The sequence below is a fragment of the Carcharhinus amblyrhynchos genome, chromosome 19, assembly GCF_965287045.1.
Source record: "Carcharhinus amblyrhynchos chromosome 19, sCarAmb.v2.hapA, whole genome shotgun sequence".
In the NCBI taxonomy this organism is placed as follows: Eukaryota; Metazoa; Chordata; class Chondrichthyes; order Carcharhiniformes; family Carcharhinidae; genus Carcharhinus; species Carcharhinus amblyrhynchos.
Genome location: NC_137342.1, coordinates 4,212,525 through 4,238,468, shown reverse-complemented (window position 1 = coordinate 4,238,468; position 25,944 = coordinate 4,212,525). Strand labels below are relative to the sequence as shown.

The following is a 25,944-nucleotide window of genomic DNA, read 5'->3' as shown; positions in this document are numbered from 1 at the left end:
TTTACAGACTATTCCTAGTTGTCCTTGAGAAGCTGGTGGTGGGAGATTCAGCAGTGGGATTGCCATTGAAAGTGAAGTTACAGGCTCTTGTTGATGGGAATTGCCTGGTGCTTGTATGCTGCAAATGTTAAGCTCCACTTACCAGCCACTGATGTGCAGGAAGTGTTCATGGACTGCTCCATCGTTTAAAAAATTATGAATGGACCAGAACACTGCCTAAATAGACACAGCAAAACCTGCCCCTAACCACAGGCAATGTGACTGGGGGGGGGGGGCGGGCAGTCAGGCCACAACACAGTATAATCTATAAAATATCACAGACCACTGCAACTGTAAAGAAACATGACTTATATTCAACAATTTGGAATTCCCTCCCTAAAATTATCCTTCTCAAAAGCTACCCCTTTGCCCAGTGCTCCCTACGTGGTTTGGTGTCAAATTTTGTTTGATAATGCTCCTAAGAAGCACTTTAGGGCTTTTTACTACATGGAAGGTATTAGATAAACGCAAGATATTTAGCAATCTAATCGGTATATACAAAATACAGAGAGCTAATTTCACTACGGGCTGCAGCATAAGATGCACCAGGTCACATAAAACGTTCTTTTAGATTACTGTGCCTGACAAAAAGGTCATAATCTGGAAACCGTGACCCATGCTTCCTCTCCCCACAAGCACTGCCTTACATGTCCAGCGTTCCCAGTGAGTGCTGTTTTAACTTGTTTTTTGCATCCTTGCTATTTATGCTCTTTGTGCAATTACATAGGTCACTAAGGAGTCACTAACAAAATACAGAAATGCCAGTTTTAGTTTACTAAGTGTTTTTTTTATCATTCACAAGTACACACAACTCGTTTTTTGCTGCTGCTTTAATACTCAGAATCTTATTGCCATCATCCTAACATGTAGCTATATACAAACAGAGAAAACATCACAGATTCCTTTCCTAATAAAATCAGTTACAATCTGTTTAAAAAAATACAGCCAAAATAGAATTTACACTTGTAGTCTGATTTCCAAGACATTTACAGGAGCATTTGTACAAAAAGCATGGTTGGGGAAGGGGAGGGCGGGGGGGAGAAGAAGTGTCAGAGGCAGGGGCGGTGGGGGGGGGGATACTGATGGTATAAAGATTGAGCTATCACTAGTGTATAACATATAGATATGGAATACAAAGCACTTCAAACTGGAGAGCACACTATCCTCAAGAGGTTCAGGCTACACCTCAATTAATGTGTATAATATATATATATATAACAAATGACAATAACGTTATACACAGCTTTGACAGGACGTAATTTTATGGCCGCTAACACAGGAATATAAAAACGATTCATGATTGTCGTGGCAACAACTATAACTATCATTAGGTGTTAAGCTTCCTCTGTTACCTGCATTACTAGCTGTTTCTCAAGTAATGGAATCGTTTAGCTTTTTTAATCAGTTAGCAACTGATGAATCAAAATGGTGCAATTTAAAATCAATGACATTCGCTTCAATGATTTGCCCCAGCGATACTGCTTAGTCAAACCTATTATGGAAGGAACACATTTCATTAATATAAACTCGAGCAATTGCATTGACCTATCGTACTTTAATGTGATTTTTGAATACACCCCAAAAGGGAACAAACATTGTTTTTGGGAACATGCAAGAGACCGGATTGTGTTCTACACAGTGGGGTGGGAGCGGGGAACTTAAAGAATCAGACACAAAAAGGAGTTTTAAATTATATATTTTCTTTTTTTTATACAAAATAGTCAACTTAAGTTATCCTGCAAAAAGCTGGTGAGAAAGCTAGCAATAGTCAGCAGTTTCATTTGATACGGTTTCAATTATTACCCCCCCATCCCACTTCACAAGCCAAAAATAACCTTACCCTCTCCTTCAAAAAAAACAATGCAGATTCTGGTTGGTGGAAATCTGCAGCAGGTTAAGAATGCTGAATGAGAAAAGCTTCCTTCACCAAAGTCAGCAGTGAAGCGAAACTAACAAATAACATGCCACATATCTCTTGTTCCTCAATACTAGTATTTCTCTCAGTTCCAAGTATCTAACAGGACTCTCTGCAAAATTCTAAAGTCGAATACTGTAAACCACAATTCGTACAGAAAACATGTATTTGCAAATGGCATTCCGAAAAACATTTTGCTGCAGATAAAGTTTCCACTATAGTGCAGCAGAAAACATTGCTGCAACGCTAAAAACTGGCTAACCCTGTAAAATGTACAGACTAAACACCTATCAACCATTTTGATTTTATTGGAACATAAATTTGAAATCCGTTGCTGTACTTGAGGAAATATTAGCACAAAGAAAATGTGTGCAGTCCAAGATTGCCAGGATTTGTACCCACTGGAGGGAACATTCCAGCAAATTCAAATGCAAAAATAGTAAAATTTATTAAAATTGTACAGTTTATGGATCTGCCACTGATACTCTTTTCTGGGTAAGGGAAGTCCATTTTTCTCATGGACTTAGTCCATTGCATGTTAAATCAGACGTCTACTCTGCATTTAGTGGACTTTGATTAGGGAAATGGTTGCAAAACAAACAGCTTGGGGGCGGGGAGGGAGGAACTGGGATATATAATGGAAATAAAACTTTGCATTGTTGTTTTCTCGACAGCCATCAAAGTGCTACAGTAAGTTTTTTTTACAGCTGCTTTCTGAATGCATCCAATTCCTCGAGTCAAATCCATATTCTAATTAGCACTTCTGTGCGTGATTTCAATACAAATGTGAGACTGTTTCCTTGGGATGTTTGCCAGCTGGGCCTAGTTGTGGGTTCACTGAAGATCAGACGGGCTTCAGTGCGCTTACTATTATATGTCACTCTACAATGTACAGGACGACAAAAATCTAACATTAGCTTGGCATGGTAGTACTGCAAAATACAATTTGCCATTTCTCCTGCTTTCCCTTATATTCTTATTCATTAAGAAGAATACAGAATGCGAGTTACATCAGTAAAATTAAGCTACCAGATACAATTAGTCATTTGATACAGACAAATTTGTCAGCTATTCACATAGTTGCCCAATATTTGCCCAAAAATGTGTGAATCCACATCTAAATGCTATGCTATATATAGGAACAGTCTCCAACATGCAACATCAGTGCTTTATCAATGTTAATGAAACATTAAATAAGCCCATATTTCTCAAATGACTGTTTCGTCAAATACAGTCCTATAAAAATTATTTTTAAAAAATTGGGGTAAACACAAATATATGATCATGGCGTTTGTCAACCCAAGCTGTACACGCATTCTGCAAACTGCAGAAACTAACAATTTTTAAAAAAAGGAAGGGATCATTCATGGTCACTTGTTTTTTTATTACAACTGCTATCAAGCACAATTCATCAATGAAAAATATTCACAGTCTACTTTCCATGAATTGTTTTTTCTCGTTTTCTTCTTTTATAAAGACTACCCCGAGATTGCTTTGTACATGAACAACCTGCAAGTGTCTTTCACTGCTGAAGTGAAGGCAAAGAAGCTTCCAGCAGGTCATTGCGATTGTTCATAGGTGTTAAGTCACACTGCAGACCCTGTGATCTGACTGTTGTACTCTGCGGTTTCCATTCGCAATATGTAAGGTATTATACTGTCAATCTGCACATTTCCTATTAGTCCAGCAAAGAACAGTTCCTCAGTGATAGCAGAACTCATCAGTCGTAGTGCAGGCAATCTAAGAAGAAGCCTTGATAATCTAAAAACAGATAGAAACCAGATTATAATTACATCAGTTAAAACCTTCAAATTGCTGTTTGCTGCTTCTGAAAGACACCTTTGGAATATACACTTTGGAGAAAAAAAGACAGCTGTAACTGTTTTCTGTTAATGCTATACAATGTTATTTTAATTCGAAATGCAAATATGTTATGAAGGGCTTCGCTTGGGATACAAGAAGAAATTGGCTTTTATAAAGCAGCTTTCATATTCTAAAAACTTTTCAAATGAATTACTTTGTGAAACAATGGTGTTGATCAAGAGTTTAAAATGATCACTGGGAGACTTGCTTTCTTCTTCGAATGGTATTATGGAGTTATTTACCCAAATGGACAGATGTAGCTTTGGTTTAAAAACATAGAAAATAGGAGTAGGCCATTCAGCCCTTTGAGCCTGCTCTGCCATGCTTTATGATCATGGCTGATCATCCAACTCTAATCTGTTCCTGCATTTCCCTCATAGCTTTTGATGCCTTTCACCCCAAAAGCTCAGCCTAACTCCTCCTGAAAACATGCAATGTCTTGGCGTCAACTGCTTCCCGTGGATAGAGAATTCCGCAGGCTCATCACTCTCTGGGATTTCTCCTCAGCTCAATCCTAAATGGTTTACCTCTTATCCTCCGACTGTGCCCCAAGATCTGAACTCCCCCACCATCAGGAACATTCTTCCTGCATCTACCCTGTTAGAATTTTATAGGATTCCAGGAGATCCTAAAAAAATGTCATTTCATCAGAAATTATTGAAAAAAAAATATGTCCTGGAGCACAATCTTCTAGCTCTTAGTAGGACACATGCACAATAAAACTTGCATCCAATCTGGGATGCACCTTGGAATAAGATCTGGTCCCCTCACGCCTCACCAATATGATCAAAGAGATAACATTACAAACATAGACTGGTCCACTGAGCATGAGAATAGATGAAATAGATTAACATTTGGGGTTACAGCATTTCTCAGAATTCTTAAACCTATTCTGGGTGTTGAAAGCTGGCCAGCATTTATTGCCCATCCCTCGTTGCCCTGGGAGGGCAGCTGAAAGTCAAACGCATTGCTGTGGCTCTGGAGTCACATGCAGGCCAGACTGGGTAAGGACAGATTTCCTTCCCTAAAGGATATTAGTGAACCAGATGGGTTTTTCTGACAATCGACAACGGTTTCACAGTCATCAATAGATTCATAATTTCAGATTTTTTTATTGAATTCAAATTCCACCACCTGCTGTGGCGATTTTGAACTTGGGTCCCCAGAACACTAGCTGAGTTTCTGGATTAATAGTCTAGTGATAACACCTCTAGGCCATTGCCTCCCTCTCTGCTAAAGTTGAAAGACCTGCTGTGCATATCCTGCCTTTGTCTCCAACGACCTCAGTATATAGAAATACCCACAGGGAGTCAGATTTCCAATGTTGTGGAACAACAATACCAGCACAACAAAAGACTATTTGAAAGATTAAATGATATCCTGGTACTTTAACAAATCAGTTATTTCTTGAGAATTTAACCATGCTGATATAAATGCTTTGTTTTCTGTCACAATTGATTACATTGCACAGCATTTGTTTGACTTCATATACTCTCAGCTTTCACTGCTCTGACCTTTTGACCCAACAGAAACAAGTTGATGGTTTTATTGTGTTTCAATTTACAAGGGAAAATGGGGAAGCAACAAGTGAAAAATAAAAACCTGATATGTTGTGTGATAAACTGAGACAGCAAAACTTTCTCGCCATTATATTCCAGCCCTCGAGTTATAAAGGCTAACATCCCCGTAATCTATATGATTACTAATTGTAGTGGCATCTTTGCTGATCTCTACCATCCCTAGCTTTTCAGCATTTCAACAAACATTTGGACCTATTTTGTTTTGGTCCAGTGAAATCTATCTGCCACAGTTTTGCCTGTTCACTTAAGCCATCAATGTCTCTATAATTTTATGCTCCCGCTTACATTATTTATTACACTACCAATCTTTGGGTCGTTGGCAATCTTGGACATGTAGCTGTTCATTGCATTGTCCCAGTCACAAAATGCTATAGTGATCATCTGGGGCCCCAGTGAAGACCCATCATACAGGCTTCAGGAACACAAATATGTCTGACCATTTCTTCAGCAGCTTCCCAAGATTCCTTTAAGGGCCAATGTAGAAATCTAAAATGATTCAGAACCTGGCGGCACATGTTCCCCCTAGTCTTCCACACACATCATAGAAGAATCTGAAACAGGCACAGGCCTTGTCTGCATGTTTAAAGTAGTCCAAAGCTTATTTCAGGCAACAGTTAAAAACAATGCAGAATAATACCGCTGCACAGATTAGATGCAAAGCCTTGCGCTCAGAAATTGGTTTACATTGAGTTTTACACCCCCTAAACAAAACCAAATGCATATTTTTATTCATTCGTAGGACATGGGTATCACTGGCTGGCCAGCATTTATCACCTGTCCCTAGGTGCCCTTGGAGGGCAGTTGAGAGTCCTGGAGGCCAGGCCAGGTAAGGACAGCAGATTTCCTTTCCTAAAGGACGTTAGTGAATCAGTTGGGTTTTTCCGGCAATCGACAATGACTTCATGGATATCAGTAGGTTCTCAATTCTAGATATTTTTAAAAAATTGAATTCAAATTTTGAACCCAGGTCTCCAGACAATCAGCTGAGTTTCTGGGTTAATAGTTTAGTGATAATACCACTAAGCCATCACCTTCCCTTTCTATTATTTATACTTCAGTGTCCTTTGATGAATGTAGCCCAGGCCAAGTCCCAGGGAGTCAGATTAGGCCCATGATAGAAAAGTGAGTTCGACACCGCTTTCCTGTAGTATGCCCAAGTTTAGTAGTTGTAATGAGATAATCCTACCTGTAAGAATCATCTGGATAGGCTTTTGCTTCATAATCCTGAAGTTCCATATATGCCTTCTCTTGAAATTTATCAATTTGTGCTGCATTAATTAGGCCTGGATGATCTAAGGAAAACAAAATAATTATTCTTAAAATGTTGCACAGGTTTATAATCTAAAAAGTGCACATTCACAGGCTTAAACACTTCATATTCAATTTTCAGCAAGAAGAATATAGTGAGGAGAAATATAAACCTCCAACATCCTCTCCTAAACCAACTCAAGGCACAAATGAGGATATTTGAATACGTCAAAGGTTCTCAACTGGGGGCCTATATTCTCCTACGGCTCCATGAGGAGGTTTCAAGGGATCCAGTCTTAATAATTACAGAGTGTAGATTCGCACTTGTAGATGGAGAGGATCACTGAGAATCAGAGTTGAAAACTCAGTGAGATGTCCCTTGCCTGTAGAGAAGGCATCTTCTTAAAAAAAAACTTCAAACTGCTAAGAAATCCCTTGATGATCTTTCACCAATCATCAGATGCATCCTCAGCAATGTTGCACCACCATGTTTTTCTGATGTTACAGTTGTTAGAAGTTTCTCTCAGGAATGCTAATTATACGTTCCTTTCTAGGATTCATTGTTTTAATTTGAGTTAGAGGTACATTTCAAAACATAATCGTCCTACTAAATTCAGTGTTGATAACAATCAAGACATATTTTTGTGCACTTTTAGTAAGAAAAATCAAAACTGATGTGTTTTGACAGTATAATCAAGGCAATGCTTAGCATTACATCTTATTATATGGGATATCAACACTGACAATACATAATGGCTGTCTTTGTTCATTTTCCTGTGTTATGGGAGAAATGCCATTTCCTCTGTATAGAGTCACATGTTGTACATTCTAACATGGCTGTGATACCTGGCTGCTAATCTGCATGTGTGCTCAGAGTGGGCAAGGATGAATTGCGTGTTTCTGTTAGGACAGCATGGTTTTTCTAGCTTGCCTTTTGTCCTTATTTGTTGCTCAAAGGAAACAACACTCGAGATTGCTTCCCAGGTAATTCTTCCTTATGCATTTTTCTCCCAGTTTGTTTGTGGTGGACATGTCATATTTCCTGCATTTCATCAGGGAATCCTTCACTCTTAACTTCAGCCTAATTCCTCAGGAATGGTTTACTGATCCCACATTTTGTGGGGTAATTTTGGGATATAATGGAAAGTGTGTGAAGAAGTCTGCCCCCCAGTAAAATCACAGAACTGTGCAGAAAGAAGCCATTTGGCCCATCGAGGCTGTCCTGACAACAATCATTAGGGATACTCCACCACAGCGGGCACATACAGCTTTGTAAATTAATATTCAGATTGGCATGAAGATCTGTGCCAAGGTACAAATTCATAAAACCAAACCTGATACAATCATCTGTAAAAATAGTAATTTAACTTTCCCCTTAATGAGTTGAATTAAAATAATTTTGCCAGATCAAGAAGTCAAAAGAGAAAGAAGCAATTAAACATTTATTTTAGAAATATATATTTATAAAACCCAACCCTGGGTAAATATTACCTGGCTACCTTACCATTAATTGTAACAATATTTTTTTCCCCTTACATTCCTGCTTCCTAGACTTCCTAGTCTAGCCTTTTCTTTCTTTTTGTTTCTCTTCAAATGTACTACCCCAAAAAGGGAAAGTTTAGGAGAATGCTCCTCGGACTTGGGAGTATCCCGCTACTGGTGAATAACTTCAAAAAGCAAATGGGAAAATACTAGAAACAGCAGTATTTAAACAGGGTTTAGGAAAGGGCAGGGAAATGGCAGAAATAAACATTTTTTAAAATCAGAGTAATCACACGTGCAATGGACTGTAAAATTTCATGACTTGAAATTCAGGTAGATCTAGATATTTAGAGATTGCAGAGCTCTGAGGTGCAGAGGAATCTGGGTATCCTTGTACATGAATCACAAGAGGCTAGTATACAGGTACAGCAAGTCACTGGGAAAGCTAACAGAATGTATCATTTATTGCAATGGGAACTGAATACAAAAGTAGGGAGGTTATGCTCCATCATACAGAGCACTGGTCAGACCACATTTGGAGCACTGTGTACAGTATTTGTCTCAATTTAAGCAAAGTTGTAAATACGTTGAAAGCAGATCAGAGAAGGTTATCAAACCAATACCCAGAATAGGCGAGTTGTTTTATGAGGAAAAGTTGGGCAGGCTAAGCTAGTATCCGCTGGTGTTTAGGAGAGTAACAAGCGACTCGATTGAAACATACAAAATCCTGAGGGGTCTTGGATATGGAGGGGATGTTTCCTTTTGTGGGAGAATCTAGGCTTAGGGTCACTGTTTAAAAATAAGGGGTCACCCATTTAAAACGTCCCTGAAACACACTTCCTGAAAAAGTGATCATTTTTAGGGGGTGATAGTTTATCAGCAGTAGGCAGGATGCAGATTTGAGGTTACTATCGCATTAACCATGATTTTACTAAATGGCAGAGCATGTTCGAGAGGCTAAATGGCCTGCTCCTGCTCCTTGTTCATATGTTTACATTTTAAAATCACTTTTGTTCATTGATCACTTTGTTTTTATAGACTGGAGCTTTACTCACCTGGACTGAAGAGGACAATTGCCTTAAGGTAGGCATACTCGTATCCATCCAGAGACAGTTTAACCATGCTGTTACAGAACTCCTGTAGTTTCCAGATGTGCTCCATCACCACTTTCACACGGTCTGCTGACAATTTATCTGCTCATTAAAAAAATAGCACAACAAACAATATTCTTATCAGCATCACACATCCTAAAACTGAACTGAAAGGAGAAAATAAACCTCACTGCAGGGTGGAACAACCCTACCCACAACATAAGTTTCCATCTATGGCCAAGTTTCACCACTGTCTCCATTACTGCTCTGAATTTACAAACAGGCTACATTAACTCCTCTTGTGGAATACTCTGCCATTCTTCCAAGTCTTTTACAGTCTCCCCTACTTTAGAATGAGAACTTTCAGTCTGAGAAATTATAGGCATGAGTCTGAGATTTACGGTATAGTATAGCACCTGGATGTTAAACCACTACACTGGCACTAACCCTTTTCCAGTGATTCCAATAATAAACCATGCTGGCTAAGACAACCAATCAACAGGGAACTGGTCTGTCAATATTTCTATAAATGCAAATTAATTTGCTGGACTTAATTTCATAGGAACTCAAAGGAACACTTTCAAATATAGCCCCTTGATACCTCACTCATTGAATCCCTACAGTGCAGAAAGAGGCCATTCAGCCCGTCGAGTCTGCACTCTGATAGAGGGTCTTACCCGGGCCCTTTCCCCACTCTATCCCCATATATATACCATGGCAAATTGAGCTAACCTACACATCTTTAGACACTAAGGGGCAATTTAGCATTATAAATCCACCTAAACAGCACATCTTTGGTCTGTGGGAGGAAAGTGGAGCACCCGGAAGAAACCCACGCAGGGGAGAAACTGCAAACTTCTCGCACACAGTCACCTGAGGCTGGAATCGAACCCGGGCCCTGGCGCTGTGAGGCAGCAGTGCTAACCATTATGTCACCGTGCCATGCTGTCACTCAGGTAAAATGCCATCTTAATTGAGGACAACAATTCTGATAATATGCAACTTCTCCTTGCGATTTAACCCTTTTAGCCTTGGCATCATTATATACCTTTATTACTACTTCCAGTCCTTTAACCCCTTTGAGGTGAAGACTGCCATTCCATTAGCTTTTCAAGAAACTTTTTTCCAGTCTTCTAGTTTTAATGATTTATGCAGGCAGGTCCCAAAATCTCTCTGTTCCTGTTCTTAGCTTCTCAGTATTTAGAAAATACTGATCATTCTTCATTCCAAAGCGGATGCTTCTTCTCTATGCTGAATACATTTGCCACAGTTTTACACTTACTTAAACTATCAATGCCCCTTCACAACTTTGTTCCCATCCACACTATTCACCACCGAACTTAACGTCATAGCAATCATGAACATACAACTCTATTCCTTCATATACGTGATGTCTCACAAATTTATTTTCTTAATTACTTTTTGCTATTCTTGCTACATTTGTTATTGCTTTTCTGTCCCATCAGTTGAGTTTCAGTTTCCACTATTCTTTGCATTTAAGCAGACTTTTTCTCAACTCTATGAGCAAGTGTTTCTTTTCTTTATTACCAATGGTACAGACTTCAGTAGTATAGTAAATGATGTATCTAAATTATGCTATCACATATTCTCATCAAACTTTGAAGAACAGTTTTCTGCCTACCTTGCTGGAGGCTTGTTTGCAGATGGTTGACAATTGCTGTGAGTATGGTCGATAAATTCATCACTTGAGAACACTGGGCCAGACCAAGTGTAAAGAGTTCATTCCAACAAGCGCGTACCAAAGCAGTATTATTGTCTGGTCTGTGCAAAGAAGATAGACTAGTTAAAATTCTTAAACATAAAGAGGTGACAAAGAACTAAAACCTTCTGACAAAATTATAGAAATTCATCGGTGAGTACAGTACAACTGAATCTGTTGGCTCATTGGATAAAGGTATCCCTGACCTTTACAGATTGGAAATATCCCAACGTGGATCCCATGATTGCAGGTCACTCTTCAGCAACTCATTGTCTATTCTCTCCACTCCAGTACTTGGGGCCACAGTAAGATATTGCAGGCTGGTCCTTCACAGTTCTGCCCTGACTTCTCTTCAGGTTGCCACCTCCAAAATCCTACTTAAACTTTTAATTGTGTCTGTTCCTCATCACTCTAAGAAGCTTATTTTTCCCACAAATACCAAACAGTTATCAATAAATGACTAACCCGAGAGCCTGGAAAGCTGGAATAGACCTTGCCCAGTGCATTGAAAGGAACAAAAGTCTTGATGCAGACTCGCAGATGTAGTGCACATTCAGGTATTCTGGCATAGGCGATGGCATAGTTAGCTGCAAGTGGAAAATTAATATCAAGAAAACTGATGGTTAGAAAACCTTTTTAAACAGTTTGCAGCTGGTGATATCATACTATCCTTGTTTTACCTGCGCTTCATTTACTACTCAATGAGATATCTGAATGGGCATTTGAATCAACGACATCATTTACGTTAGTCATATTATATTTTGATTTGACAGTCTTTAGCTTTTATTTCATTTTCTTCTGAAGCACTACCTAAAAGGTGACACAACCACAAGTACACAAAATATAACAGACAGGACCATCGACCTTAGAGTCTTTTTATTATTTAATGGGATGTGAACATTGCTGGAAAGGCCAGTATTTATTTATTGCCCATCCCCAATTGCCCTTGAGAAGCTGGTGGAAGTGAGCTGTCCTCTTGAACTGCTGCATTCAAGTGCTGCAGGTACATCCACAGCGCTGTTAGGGAGGCAGTTCCAGGATTTCAACCCAATGATATTGAAGGAATGGCGACATAATTCTAAGTCAGGATGGCAAGTGGCTTGGTGGGGACCTTGCATCTGCTGCTCTGATCCTTCTGCGTAGTAGAGGTTGAGGGTATGGAAGATGCTGTCGAAGGAGCTTAGGTGAGGTGCCACACTGCATTTTGCAGATGATACACACAGTGCCAAGTGTGCACTGGTTGTGGAAAGAACTAATACTTAAGTTGGTGGACATGGTGCCAATCAAGCAGGCTGCTTTGTCCTAGATGGTGTCAAGCTTCTTGAATGTTATTGGAGCTACACTCATCCAGGCAAGTGGAAACCATTCCTGATTTGTGCCCTGGAGATAGTGGACAGGCTTTGGGGAGTCAGGTGGTGAGTTACTCATCACAAAATTACCAGCCTCTGACCTGCTTTTGTGGCCACAGTATTTATATGGCTGGTCCAGTTCATTTTCTGGTCAATGGTAAATCCCAGGATGTTGATTGTGGCAGATTCAGTGATGGCAATGCCTTTGAATGTAAAGGGGATTTGCTAAAATTTCTCTTGCCTGGCACTTGTGTGGTGCAGATGTTACTTGCTACTTATATGCCCAAGTCTGAATATGGCCCAGGTCCTGCTGCATATGGACATGGAGTGCTTCAGTATCTAAGGAGTCATGAATGGTGCATTGCGCAGTGAAAATCCACACATCTGATCTTATGATGGAGGGAAGGTCATTGATGAAGTAGCTGAAGATGGTTGGCCCAAGACACTACCATGAGGGACTCCTGCAGTGACGTCCTAGGGACTGATGTTTCAGCAAACACAACCATCTTCCTTTGTGCCAGGAATGATTCCAACTGGTGGAGTGTTTGCCCCCCAGCTCCTATTAACTTCAAATTTTACTAGGAATCCTTGATAGCACAAATGGTGCATTAATGTCAAGGGCTGTCCACCATAGCTCTTGTGTTGAGCTCTTTTGTCCATATTTGGACTAAGGTTGTAATGAGGTCAGGCCCTGGTCACTCATCAAACTGAGTGTTGGTGAGGAAGCTATTATTGAGGAAATGCTGCTTCATTGTACTATTGATGATCGGGAGTAGACTGATGGGGTGGCAATTGGTTGGGTTGGATTTCTCCTACTTTTTGTGGACAGGACATAACTGGGCGTAAATTAGCATTGTAGCTATGCTTGAACAGCTTGACAAGGGATGCAGCTTGACCTAGAGCACAAGTCTTTAGTACCAATGCTGAAATGTTGTCAGGGTCCATCACTCTCCTTCAATCATTTCTTGATGTCACATCTAATGAATCGTATTGGCTGAAAATCGGCATCCGTGATGCTGGGGATATTGGAGAAGGCCAGGATAGATTATCTGCACTTCTGATTTAAAATGGGAGCAAATGCTTCAGACTCGACTTTTGCACTAATCTACTAGCCTGTCTCATACTTGAGGACGGGGATATTTGTGGAGTCTCCTCCTGCTGTTAGCTGTTTAATTAATTGTCCAACTCTCATCACAACTGAATGTAGGAGGGTAATGGACATTGAAGTCCCCACCCAGAGTACGTCTTATGCCCTTGCCATCCTCAATGTTTCTTCCAATTGATGTTCAACATGGATGGATATTGATTCATCAGCTGAGGGAGGGAGGGCCAGCGAGGTGCACAGTCAAAGGAAATCAGGAGATTCCTTGTCTACGTTTGACCCCAAAACCAGAAAATCCTGCCTGAGGTCAACAGACTGTTCCACGTTCCTACCCTCACCCGCTATGATTCCCATGCCCGCGGAACAGGAAAATTTGCCCCAAGGAAGTGGAATAAGTGGATACAAATTAAATCAAAGATGATGATTATGCCCATGAAAACAAATTAGAAGATAAATGATCATGCAATTCACAATTCCTGACATGTGAAAACACAGTTTAAAAAATCTAAAACATTAGATTTTGGAACAATTCGAGACCATTTAAATCTAGAGACACAAAAAGAATGCGCAGATCATGAAAATCCAGCAAGAATTAACTAGATTACGAATATCCAGACTGTTTCTCTATAATGATCAGTGAATTTTAATAATCCAGGAACATTAAAGCTTCTGTGCTCAAGTTCTGGCGTTTCTGTTGCACTGCTAGAAGATTGCCTCGGTGTGAAAATTAGATTCCTGTAATCACAGACACTAATTCTGTCCCTAATTCAGAGCGGAGAGCTGGGAGTTGGTATTTTAAATACACATAGTCAAGATTCATTGTGCCTGTAAATGCACAATAGAAGTGCCCATTGCAATCAGGCTCCTGAAATAAGAAGCTGCATCTATCTGTTCCACTAAGACAGCCTGGAGGCTCTTTTTGGTCTTTGGCTCCAATGGAAGCCATAACTCTGGTACATTAAGGCAGAATCAAGGATCCATGATCAAAATGCTGCTGTGGGAATGACTGCAGCCAGTTCTGGGGACTCAGGTGGGGTTGATCTGAGTTTTCAGTTGACATAAATTCAGATGAATCCTTAAGAGTCAACCATGGCTCAGTGGTGGAACTCTTGATTCCAAGTCCAAAGGTGAATTCAAGTCCCATTATACAGACCTGAGCACAATCTTCTTTGGCTGAGTGACAATTTTCTTTCCCTTTATACCTCTGTACAGAATTTTGGATCCTTTTTTTTCTTAAAGATGCACTGTAAACACAAGTTATTCTTACCATCATATCGTATTACACTGAAATTTACAACATGGAGACAGGCCACATCAACCTCCTTTTACCTTACTAAATCTAACCTGATCAGCATATTTCTTCCTCACATGTTCATCTAGCTTCCCCTCAAATGCATCTGCTATTCACCTCAGTCACTACATCCATTAGTGAGTTCCATATTTATTACTGCGTTCAAATGAATGTACACAACAGGACACAGAATATAAAGAAATAGTTTGGAATTCCATTGTACAAGCCATAAAAACTCAAAAGGTGTCATAAAACTTTCCATATAAAATTCAGAAAATGTATTGTAACATACCCATTAGAAGTTTATAAAACACAAAGGTAAGTGCCAGGTCAGAATAACTTGAACATGGAATGCACATGACCATACCTTGAAAGCGACGTGCACATCACTGAGAAGAGGCCCCTCAATCTCAACAACAGGAAGGGACTGCTCTCCACTAATTAGCTGGATATTGGCACCAGAAGTATCCATGCATTCTGCCGAGTTCTGAACAGCTTGTCCTTCTGCAGGGTTTAGTGCTTTTGCGAGTGTATCAAATGCTCTGAAATACCAACAGTCAGAAAACACAAGCCTGTGTTATCAAAGTAACTTTCGCAGTCACACTTTCACTTTACTGATGCCATGAGATTGATAATACAAGGAAGACTCGGAACAAATCAATTGATTGAAAAGTCTGATGCTTCAGTGCTGCAATTAACTTTAGTCTATATTTCACCAGTAGAACATAGGCTTGATAGTGAAATCTGTGGTGCAGATCTTACAAATAGTTTCTTTTTGTTACTATTTCCAGGGCAAAAAATAACATTCACTTACATTAAACACTAAAAATTAATTTTTTTTGTTTGTAGTAAGGAGTTTGATGAGTTTCTTTTGTAAACCATATGTTAAACTACAGAGTAATGTCTGAGTGAGATGACTGAAATTACGTGCGTTTGGAATACTTTCAAGTTATTACCAAACTGTGAATGAATGGTAACTACAGAAAGCAGAACTGTTATGTGTACTTTAAAAAAGATTATAGAATTTCCAAAATGAAACAAGCATCTCTTTCTGACCCCTCTTGTCCTCGGTCTCCTATGTTTATCCAATGAAACTTAAGGAAAGATTATGGAACAACCTCTCAGTTTTTTAATTAGGTACTTTACAACCTGCCAGATTCAATGTGCGTTCGATAGTTTTAGATCATAACCACATTTTATAACCATTTTTACAGACAGCACCTGTTAGAAATGATACTATTAAAAACTCGAGACCCAGCTTTTGTCTGTCTCACTCTATTATCTCTTTTTGTCTTGTACGATCAAGCCTTTGTCAATTCATCTCTTCTCCCTTTTCACTTCTTTCCTCCCCTTTCCCCACTTACTCTGCCTCTCAATTGCTTAAAAGTTGTTGGTTTTCCAGCTCTGATGAAAGGATGTTGACCTGATATGTTAACTCTGCTTCTCTTCATAGATGGTGCCTAAGCTGCAGAGTATTTCCAACATGTTGTTTTTATTTTTAAGCTGCTTCAGTATTTGTTACGACTCATCAAGTGATAGTTACCTTGTAATATCACTGGCAGACTGATCGTCTTGTTGCATTTCTGATAAAGAAGCATCTCCATTGCTCAAGGCATCAATTCCCGATAAATCAGCACTACTTTGGGACAGATCCTTGGATTTGCTCAAGTTTGCAAGCGATGTTACAACATTTGCAAGAGTGCTCAAATCACCTTGACAAGTTTCAGCCTGTAATGACAAGAGCAGGTCATGAAGGTTTGTTGAACTGAATATTTAACTTCCAGGATACCATGGAATTTACTGAGTAAACTGGATCAATATCCTACCTTGTTCTCAGCTGTAAGTAACATAGTACTCTCTGTCTTCAGCAGTGGTTGTTGAATGTTAACCAGCATTCCAGGTTCCAGGAGACCTGCAGGCCTGTTTGAAAGAAAGGGTGAGTACCTGCACATGCAACAATACACTCTTACAAAGTTGGCTTCCTTCAGCAGTCAGTCTATTAAATTCCTTCCCAATCACTTCCACTTCACCATTACTGGAGCTCTCCCCAGCACCAGTTTTTAAAGTTTATTTATTGGTCACAAGTATTCACAAGTCACTGCAACGTAGGTACTGTGAAAATCCCCTCATCACTTATTCAGGAGAATTTAGCATGGCTAATTCACCTAACCAGCATGTCTTTGGACTGTGGGAGGAAACCAGAGCACTTGGAGAAACCCACACAGACACAGGGAGAACATGCAGACTCCACACAGGCAGTGACCAAGCCAGGAATCAAACTCAGATCCCTGACGCAGTGAGGCAGCAGTGCTAACCACTCTGCCACTATGCAGTTACAGACCTACAGAGTGAATACCAGGGAATGCAGTATCTTTTCCCCAATACTTGGGTAGCTGGGTTCTCTGAATATGTTACAAAAGCGAAACACTGTGGATACTGGAAATCTGAAATGGAAAGAGAAATTCTGGAAATACTCAGCAAGTCAGGCAGCACCTCTGGAGAGGGCAGCAGGGTTAAAATTCAAGTCAATAACCTTTCATCAGAGGAGCTGCCTACTTGCTGAGTACATGCTGCATTTTCTGGTTTTATTACCTCTGAATGAATTGGCTAGTTTCTGTGAGTAATCTCATGAATTATCTGAAATGTGTCTTCTGATTATATATAAGAATAAAATTATTATAATTGTGCATTTCGAAATGGGATGCTGATATTTTTGAATTTAACGTACACTTTGTGCTGGTATTAGGAAGAACATCAACGGTAGCAGGTGTATGATTCTAGTCAATGAACCTGTGCACGTCTCTGCATTGACTGATTATTACAAATGTCTTCCCTAAAGAGGCCTTTGCCACAGGATCATCATTAATTCTGCAAACAGCACTCTAACCTCATACATTCAAGTTAAAGTTTATTTATTACTCACAGGTAAGGCTTACATTAACACTATAATGAAGTTACTATGAAATTCTCCTCGTCGCCAAAGTCTGGTGCCTCATGTTAATAAAGGCACAACTATTTTTTCAAATCTGAAACTCCGCCCCGAGACCAATTTTTGACCTCAGTGGTTAAAACTAGATTGGTGCTGGCACTGTGGTGTCTTTTCAAGAATTATAAGTTCGTATAATTGAAATGGTACCTTGCGCTTTCTTTGTCTGTTACAAAGGTGGGCGTTGCAGCTAAAGGACTCCGCAAATCCTTCCTGATGTAAATCTTTTCAGTCGAGGCTGCACAGTTTGCAGACTTTTCTCGCGAAACTTCAATTGGTTTCCGCTCACACTGAACAGCTATTGAAAAGCAAACAGAATCACAAAGGTTTGTACAGTCACTCTTAATTTGTGAAAGTGCTCAAACCAATTGGAGTCACAGTCCTTCACTTACAGTCTTGCTTCATCCCTAGTGCCAGGCACCTCTGGAGTCGGCAATACTGGCAGCGGTTTCTGTGGTGTTTGTTAATGACACAGTCCTTTGAACCTCTGCAGAGATAAACTAGGTTTTTTCGAATGCTTCTTTTGAAGAAGCCTTTACAGCCTTCACAGCTCACTGCTCCATAGTGGCGCCCTATAAAGTACGGAAAGCACAAAAGATGAACATCCCAGTACAAAATCATAAGTTAGAAAATGGTGGAGGAAGAATATTACTACATCATTAGCAATGCCAAGCATTTGCAATTTTCCACAAGAAATACTGTAGCAGATATTAGGAAAAGAAGTGGCAAGCATCTCAATCAGCTTCATATAAATGTAAACCTAAGCTCAAGCAGAACTGGGACCACAAGCACAGAAAGTCCAGTGTTCTAAAGTAGAGGGAGCTGTTGATCCAACCATAAGTTGTCAAGCAGATGATAAAACTAAAGGGTCAAGTAAAATGCTGAGATCATTAGCTGAAAAGGGATCATTATAGCCACAGATCTTCTGGATAGCTAATTATATTCATATTGAGTTCTTGAATGGGCAGTACATATCAATACTGCAATCAACAGTCCTGAAACTTAGCTGAAAAACACAACAGCCAAAAATAAAGTGCTCTTTCAATTGTTACCCCCAACTCTTTCCCCTCTAATTCTTTGGAACCTATCATTTTGTGGCTACTCTTTAATCTCCTTCCCTTCATGTCTCCTCAAATATTGAGGAGAATAAAGTCATTGTTTTCAGTCCCTGCGTCAAACTCCACTACCTAGCTACAGACGCCATCCCTCTTTTTGGCAACATTTAAGTCAGTCACATTTGACACTGAAATGAACTTCGACCTCATATCCACCAGACCATCAAGACCACCAGGCACTTCCATTTCCTCAAATGCATCATCATTCTGCTTTCCCTGACTCAGCTCATCTACTACTGAAACCCTCATCCATACCATTATTTCCTCTAGACTCCCACATACTGCCACCGTAAACTTGAGGTCATCCAAAAATCTTCTGCTTATGGCTCAACTTACAGCCATTTCTGTTCTCGTATTACCTGACTGTTTGCTGACATGCAAAGTCTTGATTTCAAAGTTCTCACCCTTGTTTTTAAATTCCTCCATAGCCTTGCCCTCCCCTATCTCTTTTAAACCCTCAACTCTCCGAGATACCTGTGCTCCTCTAATTCTAACCTCTTGTGCATTCCCAATTATTAATGTTCCAGCAATGCCTTCACTTGCCTTGACCTGTAGCTTTTTGAATTTCCTTCCTACATCGTTCTGCTTTTGTACCTTGCTTTCCTCATTTAAGGCACTTCTTAGAAACCTGACTCCTTTAATCAAGCCTTTGATTTTCTGAATTAATATCTCTATGTGACTTGGTATCATACTTGGGTTTTATAAAGCATCTTGGGATGTTTCGTTATGTTAAACGCGTTGTATAATTTGTTGTTGCTTTGCACACTTAACATTGTTGACTATTTGACTCTTCCAGAAAACTGAATGCTTGCCAACAGACACAATCTCAAATTCAAATGCTCTCTTTCCTAAAGGCTGTTACCATATTTCCCACCTCATTGGTCCATAGCCCAGTCAAAGAAGAATATGGGACTGAAGATGAGAATTTGGGTCAGAAAGACCAATCGGATCTCTCAGAACTGATGGAGTACTGGTCAACCATGGACAGACTGTAATATTATAGATACTCAATATGCCTATTAAAAATGAACAGGAATGAACAAATTGAGTCTCCAAATTTAGAAGGTCACACTTCCATCTACCTCAAGAGGAAGTGCAATTAAAATTATTGCATAGTCAAGAAACGCAAGTTAAAAGTATTACTTCAGTGTCATCAAAAGCCAGCTCAAACCAGTTTTTAAAATATTCGTCAGAGATTAAAAAAGCATTTTCTTACCCGAAGCCCTGTCCCCACAAACGACACAAAACTCCAGTGGCGGTTTGACTGCACTCTGCTCTCCTGAAACTGCATCAGTCACAATCTACGAAGGCAGAAATACAAATTCATGTTCTTTTTTCCCCTCTAAGTTCAATGCAGTAAAAGCTTGAAGAGCTCGACATTATGATGACATTCATCAGATTTCCTGTCATTAATTTTAGCGACGGTCTGGAAAAACATGGGAGTTTTGATCAAAGTTATGACAGGGGATTGGGGGAACTCCTGCAGAAATTCCAACTGGAATCATTCACTGGTTTTGAACATTGTAAGTAATTTTCCTCAACTTAGTTCCTGAAAACAGTAGGGCCATTAGCGGGCCAGGAATGTATTGAACTCTGGAGCAGGCTTTACCATGGCTTTTTAATGGAGTCAAGAAGGCAGCCACCAAAACCTTCTGAAGCAACTTGGAATGGACCGGAATTGTTGACAATGCCAAACATTATTGTCCAAAAGAAATCCCAAAATTAAATTCAAAGCAAAAAGTTGATTAAAAGAGGATAATTGTATCATTTTAATTCACTGACAGCCACATACATGCCATTTTTCAATAACAGAGGCTACAATAATGTGTGCGTGTCCAATGTACATTCTCTGTACCTGTATATGCTGTGCTGACCCATCAGGAGATGTAAAAATGAGTTGGTTGAGACCTGCAGAATCCGGTGTGGCCAGGATGACTTTTCCCTGTCCCGAATCAGGTCTAGCTAAAATCACTTTGTTTGATGCTGTACCATCTGAATTTGTTAAGATGAACTGCTTGCTTGCACCATGATCCATTGAGGTGACAATTTGAATCTTCTGGCCTGTCTGCTGATCAGTTACAATCTACAAATAAAAATGTATCGTTTAGTAGCTGACATCTGTCAAATGATAAAATGGGATAAACCATGAATTATGCTGCAACTTTAAGGTTTGTAGTAATTAAAAGATATCAGAAACCAACGTGACAAACAGTAATGTATTTAAAAAAATGCTAACAATGCAGGGGGGGGTAGACACTACATGGACCAGTAACTACCTACATGAGGGGGGAAGCCAGACTTTTAAAATCTGCTTACATAGAGCTACTCCTTTGTAAAGGCTGAAAATAGTATGGATGGAGCAGGTTTTAATGCTCAAGTACATGCAACTGTTAGGCTATTTTCACCAAGTTTAGTAAGAGAAATTCTACCTGAATGCGCTGAGCTACTGTGACACCAGGGTCTGCAGGAACAATCTGAATCCTCTGTGGGGTACTGGTCATTATTGGTCGTCCTATTACAGCTCCTGGAGCTACAGTAGATAATGTCCCTTGAGAGTGGGAGACCTGTGAGGAAGTTGCCAGGAAATATACAATAATAAAAATAGCAGATCTAACTTCAAACTATATATTCTTTTAGTAAAGCATCCCTGTCCATAGCAATTAAAGTGAACTTTTAATGATGATTTGAGCTCAGCATTTCTTCCACATTTGCTCTCTTTTATTCAGTTTCTCACTGGTGCCTTATTATCACATTTCCCTGCTCAGCTGGGAACGAGGGAGCCTGAATTTCAAATGGCTCCACTATTGTAATTGTTGTAAATAATAGCACAGAAGGTAAACTGGAGCCAGGTTGCATTGCATGCCACATCCTGGCCAAAACACAAGTTCTTGTCTATTAAAATAATTTTACTGAGTCAGTAGAAGAAAGTGAAGAGATACATTGCCAAACATATTCATTTCTTGTTTTAATCAGCATGTTAAACAAGGTGGATTTCATTTGTGTGTCAAAGAGCTCTGACATAAGCCCTGCTTCCATTCCCATGATCAGCTTTTTTTTTATTGGGTACATCAGCGGTCTTGGCTGTTTCAGAAATTTATTGCACCATGCAAAAACTGTATAATTTCCATATACTTGATATTTATTATTCATGTAGCTGTGTTTTCTAATGCCACACTCATCATCCAAAATAAATATCCTACTGCAAACACAGATTCATACCTCTCAGTGACCCAGAAAATAAATCTGCTTCTACAAGCTTTATAATTAGATCCTTATATTGCCAACACAGCATGTTGCTCCTTATCAAAATATCACTCTTGTTTCTGATGTATGGCCCCCAGAAGTGTACAGAGCACCCAAGTATTCTCCAACAACCATGTTGAAACCTGTAGGGTAATATGTATAAAACCTGAATGCTCCAGTACTTGATGACCTTTGCTTATGACAGTTTTGCAATGACTGGATAACTTCCATGTTTAGGCAACAATCCCATCAAGATTCTTTACGCGCTTTTCCATTAGGCATTTCTTCATAATGCACATAGTTCACTTCTTTTATTCCAACATCCGTTAGCCACATTAAATCTATCCTAAGCTTTTCTGGTTCTTTTATCTAGCTTTTTTTATGTCATTATCCCAACATTTCACCACTATGCTTGTCACCAGCCAGGTAATTTGGTGTTATCACCAGATACAGCACTATATGTGGTATTACAAAGGGATGAGAATCTCCTTTGCACAGTGACATTATAAATCATATTTCAGCAGATTACCTCAGTTTTTTGTTTCTGGAATCTTCCAGCAGGCTCCTACTTCACTATAAATACCCAACAGAAGAAACCTTCACGAGCACATTTAGAAAGTCATTCTAAAGTGGTCATAAAAGTCACACCCTTATGTCATTCTGGTGTTAAACATGATCAACTCAAAACAGATGCTAGTCACTTACTACTCCAGGAACTTATCCAGTTTTATCATCACTGTCTACTTTCTAGTGCCCACAAATTCTCAATACCAAATTTACCAGAATACTTATGAGCCTTAAGCTTCATCTAAAGTGACGTGCAAACTTTTGTCAAATCCTGTGTGAGTAGTAAGAACTTGAGATTACACCATTCTAAGTTGTTTCAAAGGACTATTATCAAACTAAATTAAACAGCAAGCCACAATGAAATATTAAACCAAGTGACCAAAAGCTTGGCTAAACATTTAAGGATCAATGAGGAGGAGAAAGGAGGCACGAGGTAGAAAAGTTCAGGGAGGAAATTTTAGAATTGAGTTGATGTAGCTGAAGACACAGCCACCAATTGGGGAAGTGATTAAAATCAAGAATATGGAAGAAGCCAAAAAGGAGTAGCAGAGAGTTGAAACACATCACAGAGGAATGGCATCTCCTTCAGTTCCTTCTTGAGAAGTGACTCACTAGGCTGATGGTAAAAACCATCACCTCAAACAAGCAGCCTTTCCCCATTTATGGTACCCCGGGGGGTACCATAAGCACAGACACAGGTCAAGGATGGTGTGGAAAAAATACATTAAGATGGCGGTGCAGGCTTGTTGGGCCAAAGGGCCTGTTTCCCATGCTGTGTTGTTCTTTGTTTAGTGTGGGAGCCATAGCGATCCCTTACACCTGCTTAGCTCAATGCCTCAATGAATAAAACAGATCCAACATTATAAATGCAAACTATTTTGGAATATGTATTCACCTACATGTTATACATGTGCATTAGGTATTCCTATGGATTATTCCCATTAACTAATGTCTCAATGACTAATGATAACAATAGTTATTAAATCTTTGCTGACTCCTCCATGCACATATTTGGTGGGACCTGCTTCTACTGTGTTTTATTGGTATATTTTCCGTGTCAATCATTCTAGATTTGCCACTTTTCAGATGTTAGGTGACTATGGAGCTTAGAGTCAGTGTTTCTTTTATTAATCTAAGGTTTTGACCAATCAGAAAACAGATTGTGGAAATGTGTCTTTATAAACCAGACCAGTGGGGTTTAATTTACACACTGTTTCAAAGGAACTGCTGAATTTACCTTGTGCAATTGGTATTTTAATCACTACTTCTGTAATTTTCAGGATTCCAGACTGCGCTGAGTAAAAACTGGCCCCTAAATGAGTAAACAGCATTTCTCACTGCACAGCACGTTCACAGGATTGACTGCATCATTAGCAGAGTTCTACCATCAGGAATTCGCTGCAAATGGGAACTCTGCACAGAGGGTGGCACCGTTTTTTTATGTTTTTCAAACCTCCAATTGTAATGGAAGTTGAAGTAGACAGTATTCAATAGCTTAGTGCAAGTTAGTGTGTAGGAAAAGAAAGGACTAAAATCTAAATATAAATAATTTAGATTAAATAAGGCAAGGCAGGCCACATATCTGAACTGCAGTATGGGGGAGTTTGCAGACAGCAAGACTTGTCCCGAGCAAATACATCTGCAGTGAATATTTCCGTTCTAAATCTCTCTGGCTCCCAAATCACTGATAGATGACATCCTTTGTGGCTGGACTCAAGAGCCCCACATCATTTGTTGCCTACTTGAAGCTAAGGTGAAGGATATCTTGACCTGGCTTTGAAGGATAACAGAGAGGGAGGGGAAGAATTCATTATTTGGGGTCCATGTTGGGACGAACATCAAAGAAAAGAAGTAGACAATAGATTGTAGAACAACAGGAACTGGGAATTAAATTAAACAAAAGAAAAATAAGGATCTGATGATTATAATCTCTACATTATTACCCGAACTATGAGCAAATTTGGCACTTCAGATTAGGGAGGTGAACATGTGTCTGAAGTAGTGATGTGGGAAAGAGGGGGTTCCATTTCATGGGACACTGACACCAGTACAGGAACAGGAAGGAATCATGTTGTTGGGATAGACTTCACCTGAACTTGTCTGAGGCCAGGACCCTATTGGAAAGGGTAAACACAAGGACCTTAAATTAGTAAGTAGGGAGGGTAGTTCAGTCTAAAAGATTCCAAATAGCTTAAAAACAAACAAGAGAATAAAAGTTACATTTAGAAATTGTGCTTTCAACACCACAAAGGAGAAACTAAAACATGTAGAATTAAGAGGGAGAAAAATGGAGAATGTTTGGGTAGAACATTAGAGAAAGACAGGTTAGGGTGTACGGACCAAATATCTGAATGTAAGGAACAAATTGATTGAATTGCAAATCAATATAAATCATTGCACAGATCCTTGGGAATAATAAAGGTACAAACATCAGCAAAGGAGATAGGAAGAATACAGGAGGGGAATATGAAAAATCTTAAAGAATATGGATATCAAAGCCAACACACAAAAAAAATTACAATTATGTTAGAAAGATGGTGGTCGGAAGGAATATGGACCCCTTAAAAATAGACAACAGTGATGTTGTCAATGAAAATAAAGAAATGTTGAACATAAATAATTATTTTGCTTCAGAGGAAGAAGTCAACATGCCAGATTTCCGAGGAAAATTGCAATGAATCAGGCAAAGACAAGCAACAAAATCACAAGCTTGATAACCATGATGGAAAGACATGTTCCTAAGGAGTGACAAATCCCTGGGACCAGATAGTTTTCGTCCTAAGATTTTAGGAAGGAGATGGGAACATTACACATGCCCTAACTACTAAATTCCAAAGCTCTTTTGATTGAAAAACCAAATTTTAGTTTGTAAAATTGTGTGTGTCGCTATTTAAGAAAGGTGATAAAGGGAAACAAGGGGATTAGGGATGTATTAGTCTAACATCTGTTGCTGAAAAACTACTTGAGTCTACAATTAAAGTTACAACTCTCACCAACTTTTACAGATGCACCATTGAAAACATTCTTTCTGGATGTATCACTGCTTGGTATGGTTCCTGCTCTGTCCAAGACCACAAGAAACTACAAAGGGTCATGAACAAAGTTCAATCCATCACACAAACCACCAGCTTCCTGTCCATTGACTCTGTCTAAAGTTCCAATGCCTCTGAAAAGCAACCAGCATAATCAAGGACCCCACGCACCCCTGCCATACTCTCTTTCACTTTGTTCCGGCAGGAAAGAGATACAAAAGTCTGAGGTTACGTACCAACCGACTCAAAAACAGCTTTTTCTCTGCTGTCATCAGACTTCTGAATGGGCCTACCATATATTTAGTTGATCTTTCTCGACAC

The 25,944-nt window shown here is 39.4% G+C and overlaps 1 protein-coding gene across 15 annotated transcripts in view; it reads right to left on the bottom strand.

The window, feature by feature from the left end:
* Nucleotides 1-1,099: 1,099 nt before the first annotated feature.
* The window catches only part of LOC145355267 (nuclear receptor subfamily 2 group C member 1-A-like), a 98,665-nt gene continuing 73,820 nt past the window's right edge, over nucleotides 1,100-25,944 (bottom strand). For 10 of the 15 annotated variants that reach the window (XM_080207144.1, XM_080207145.1, XM_080207152.1 and 7 more), the window contains 13 exons: nucleotides 21,211-21,345; nucleotides 20,637-20,864; nucleotides 19,998-20,082; nucleotides 18,059-18,238; nucleotides 17,817-17,964; nucleotides 16,507-16,600; nucleotides 16,224-16,408; nucleotides 15,048-15,222; nucleotides 11,404-11,525; nucleotides 10,861-11,000; nucleotides 9,183-9,320; nucleotides 6,584-6,689; nucleotides 1,100-3,715 (listed from right to left, as the gene is read on the bottom strand). In XM_080207144.1, the coding sequence (XP_080063270.1) occupies nucleotides 3,541-3,715; nucleotides 6,584-6,689; nucleotides 9,183-9,320; nucleotides 10,861-11,000; nucleotides 11,404-11,525; nucleotides 15,048-15,222; nucleotides 16,224-16,408; nucleotides 16,507-16,600; nucleotides 17,817-17,964; nucleotides 18,059-18,238; nucleotides 19,998-20,082; nucleotides 20,637-20,864; nucleotides 21,211-21,345 (1,911 nt within the window). In that variant the 3' untranslated portion in view covers nucleotides 1,100-3,540. Of the gene's footprint in view, nucleotides 3,716-6,583; nucleotides 6,690-9,182; nucleotides 9,321-10,860; nucleotides 11,001-11,403; nucleotides 11,526-15,047; nucleotides 15,223-16,223; nucleotides 16,409-16,506; nucleotides 16,601-17,816; nucleotides 17,965-18,058; nucleotides 18,239-19,997; nucleotides 20,083-20,636; nucleotides 20,865-21,210; nucleotides 21,346-24,534; nucleotides 24,557-25,944 lie in introns of those variants that run through there. The other 5 variants (XM_080207153.1, XM_080207156.1, XM_080207155.1 and 2 more) reach the window with 4 other exon arrangements.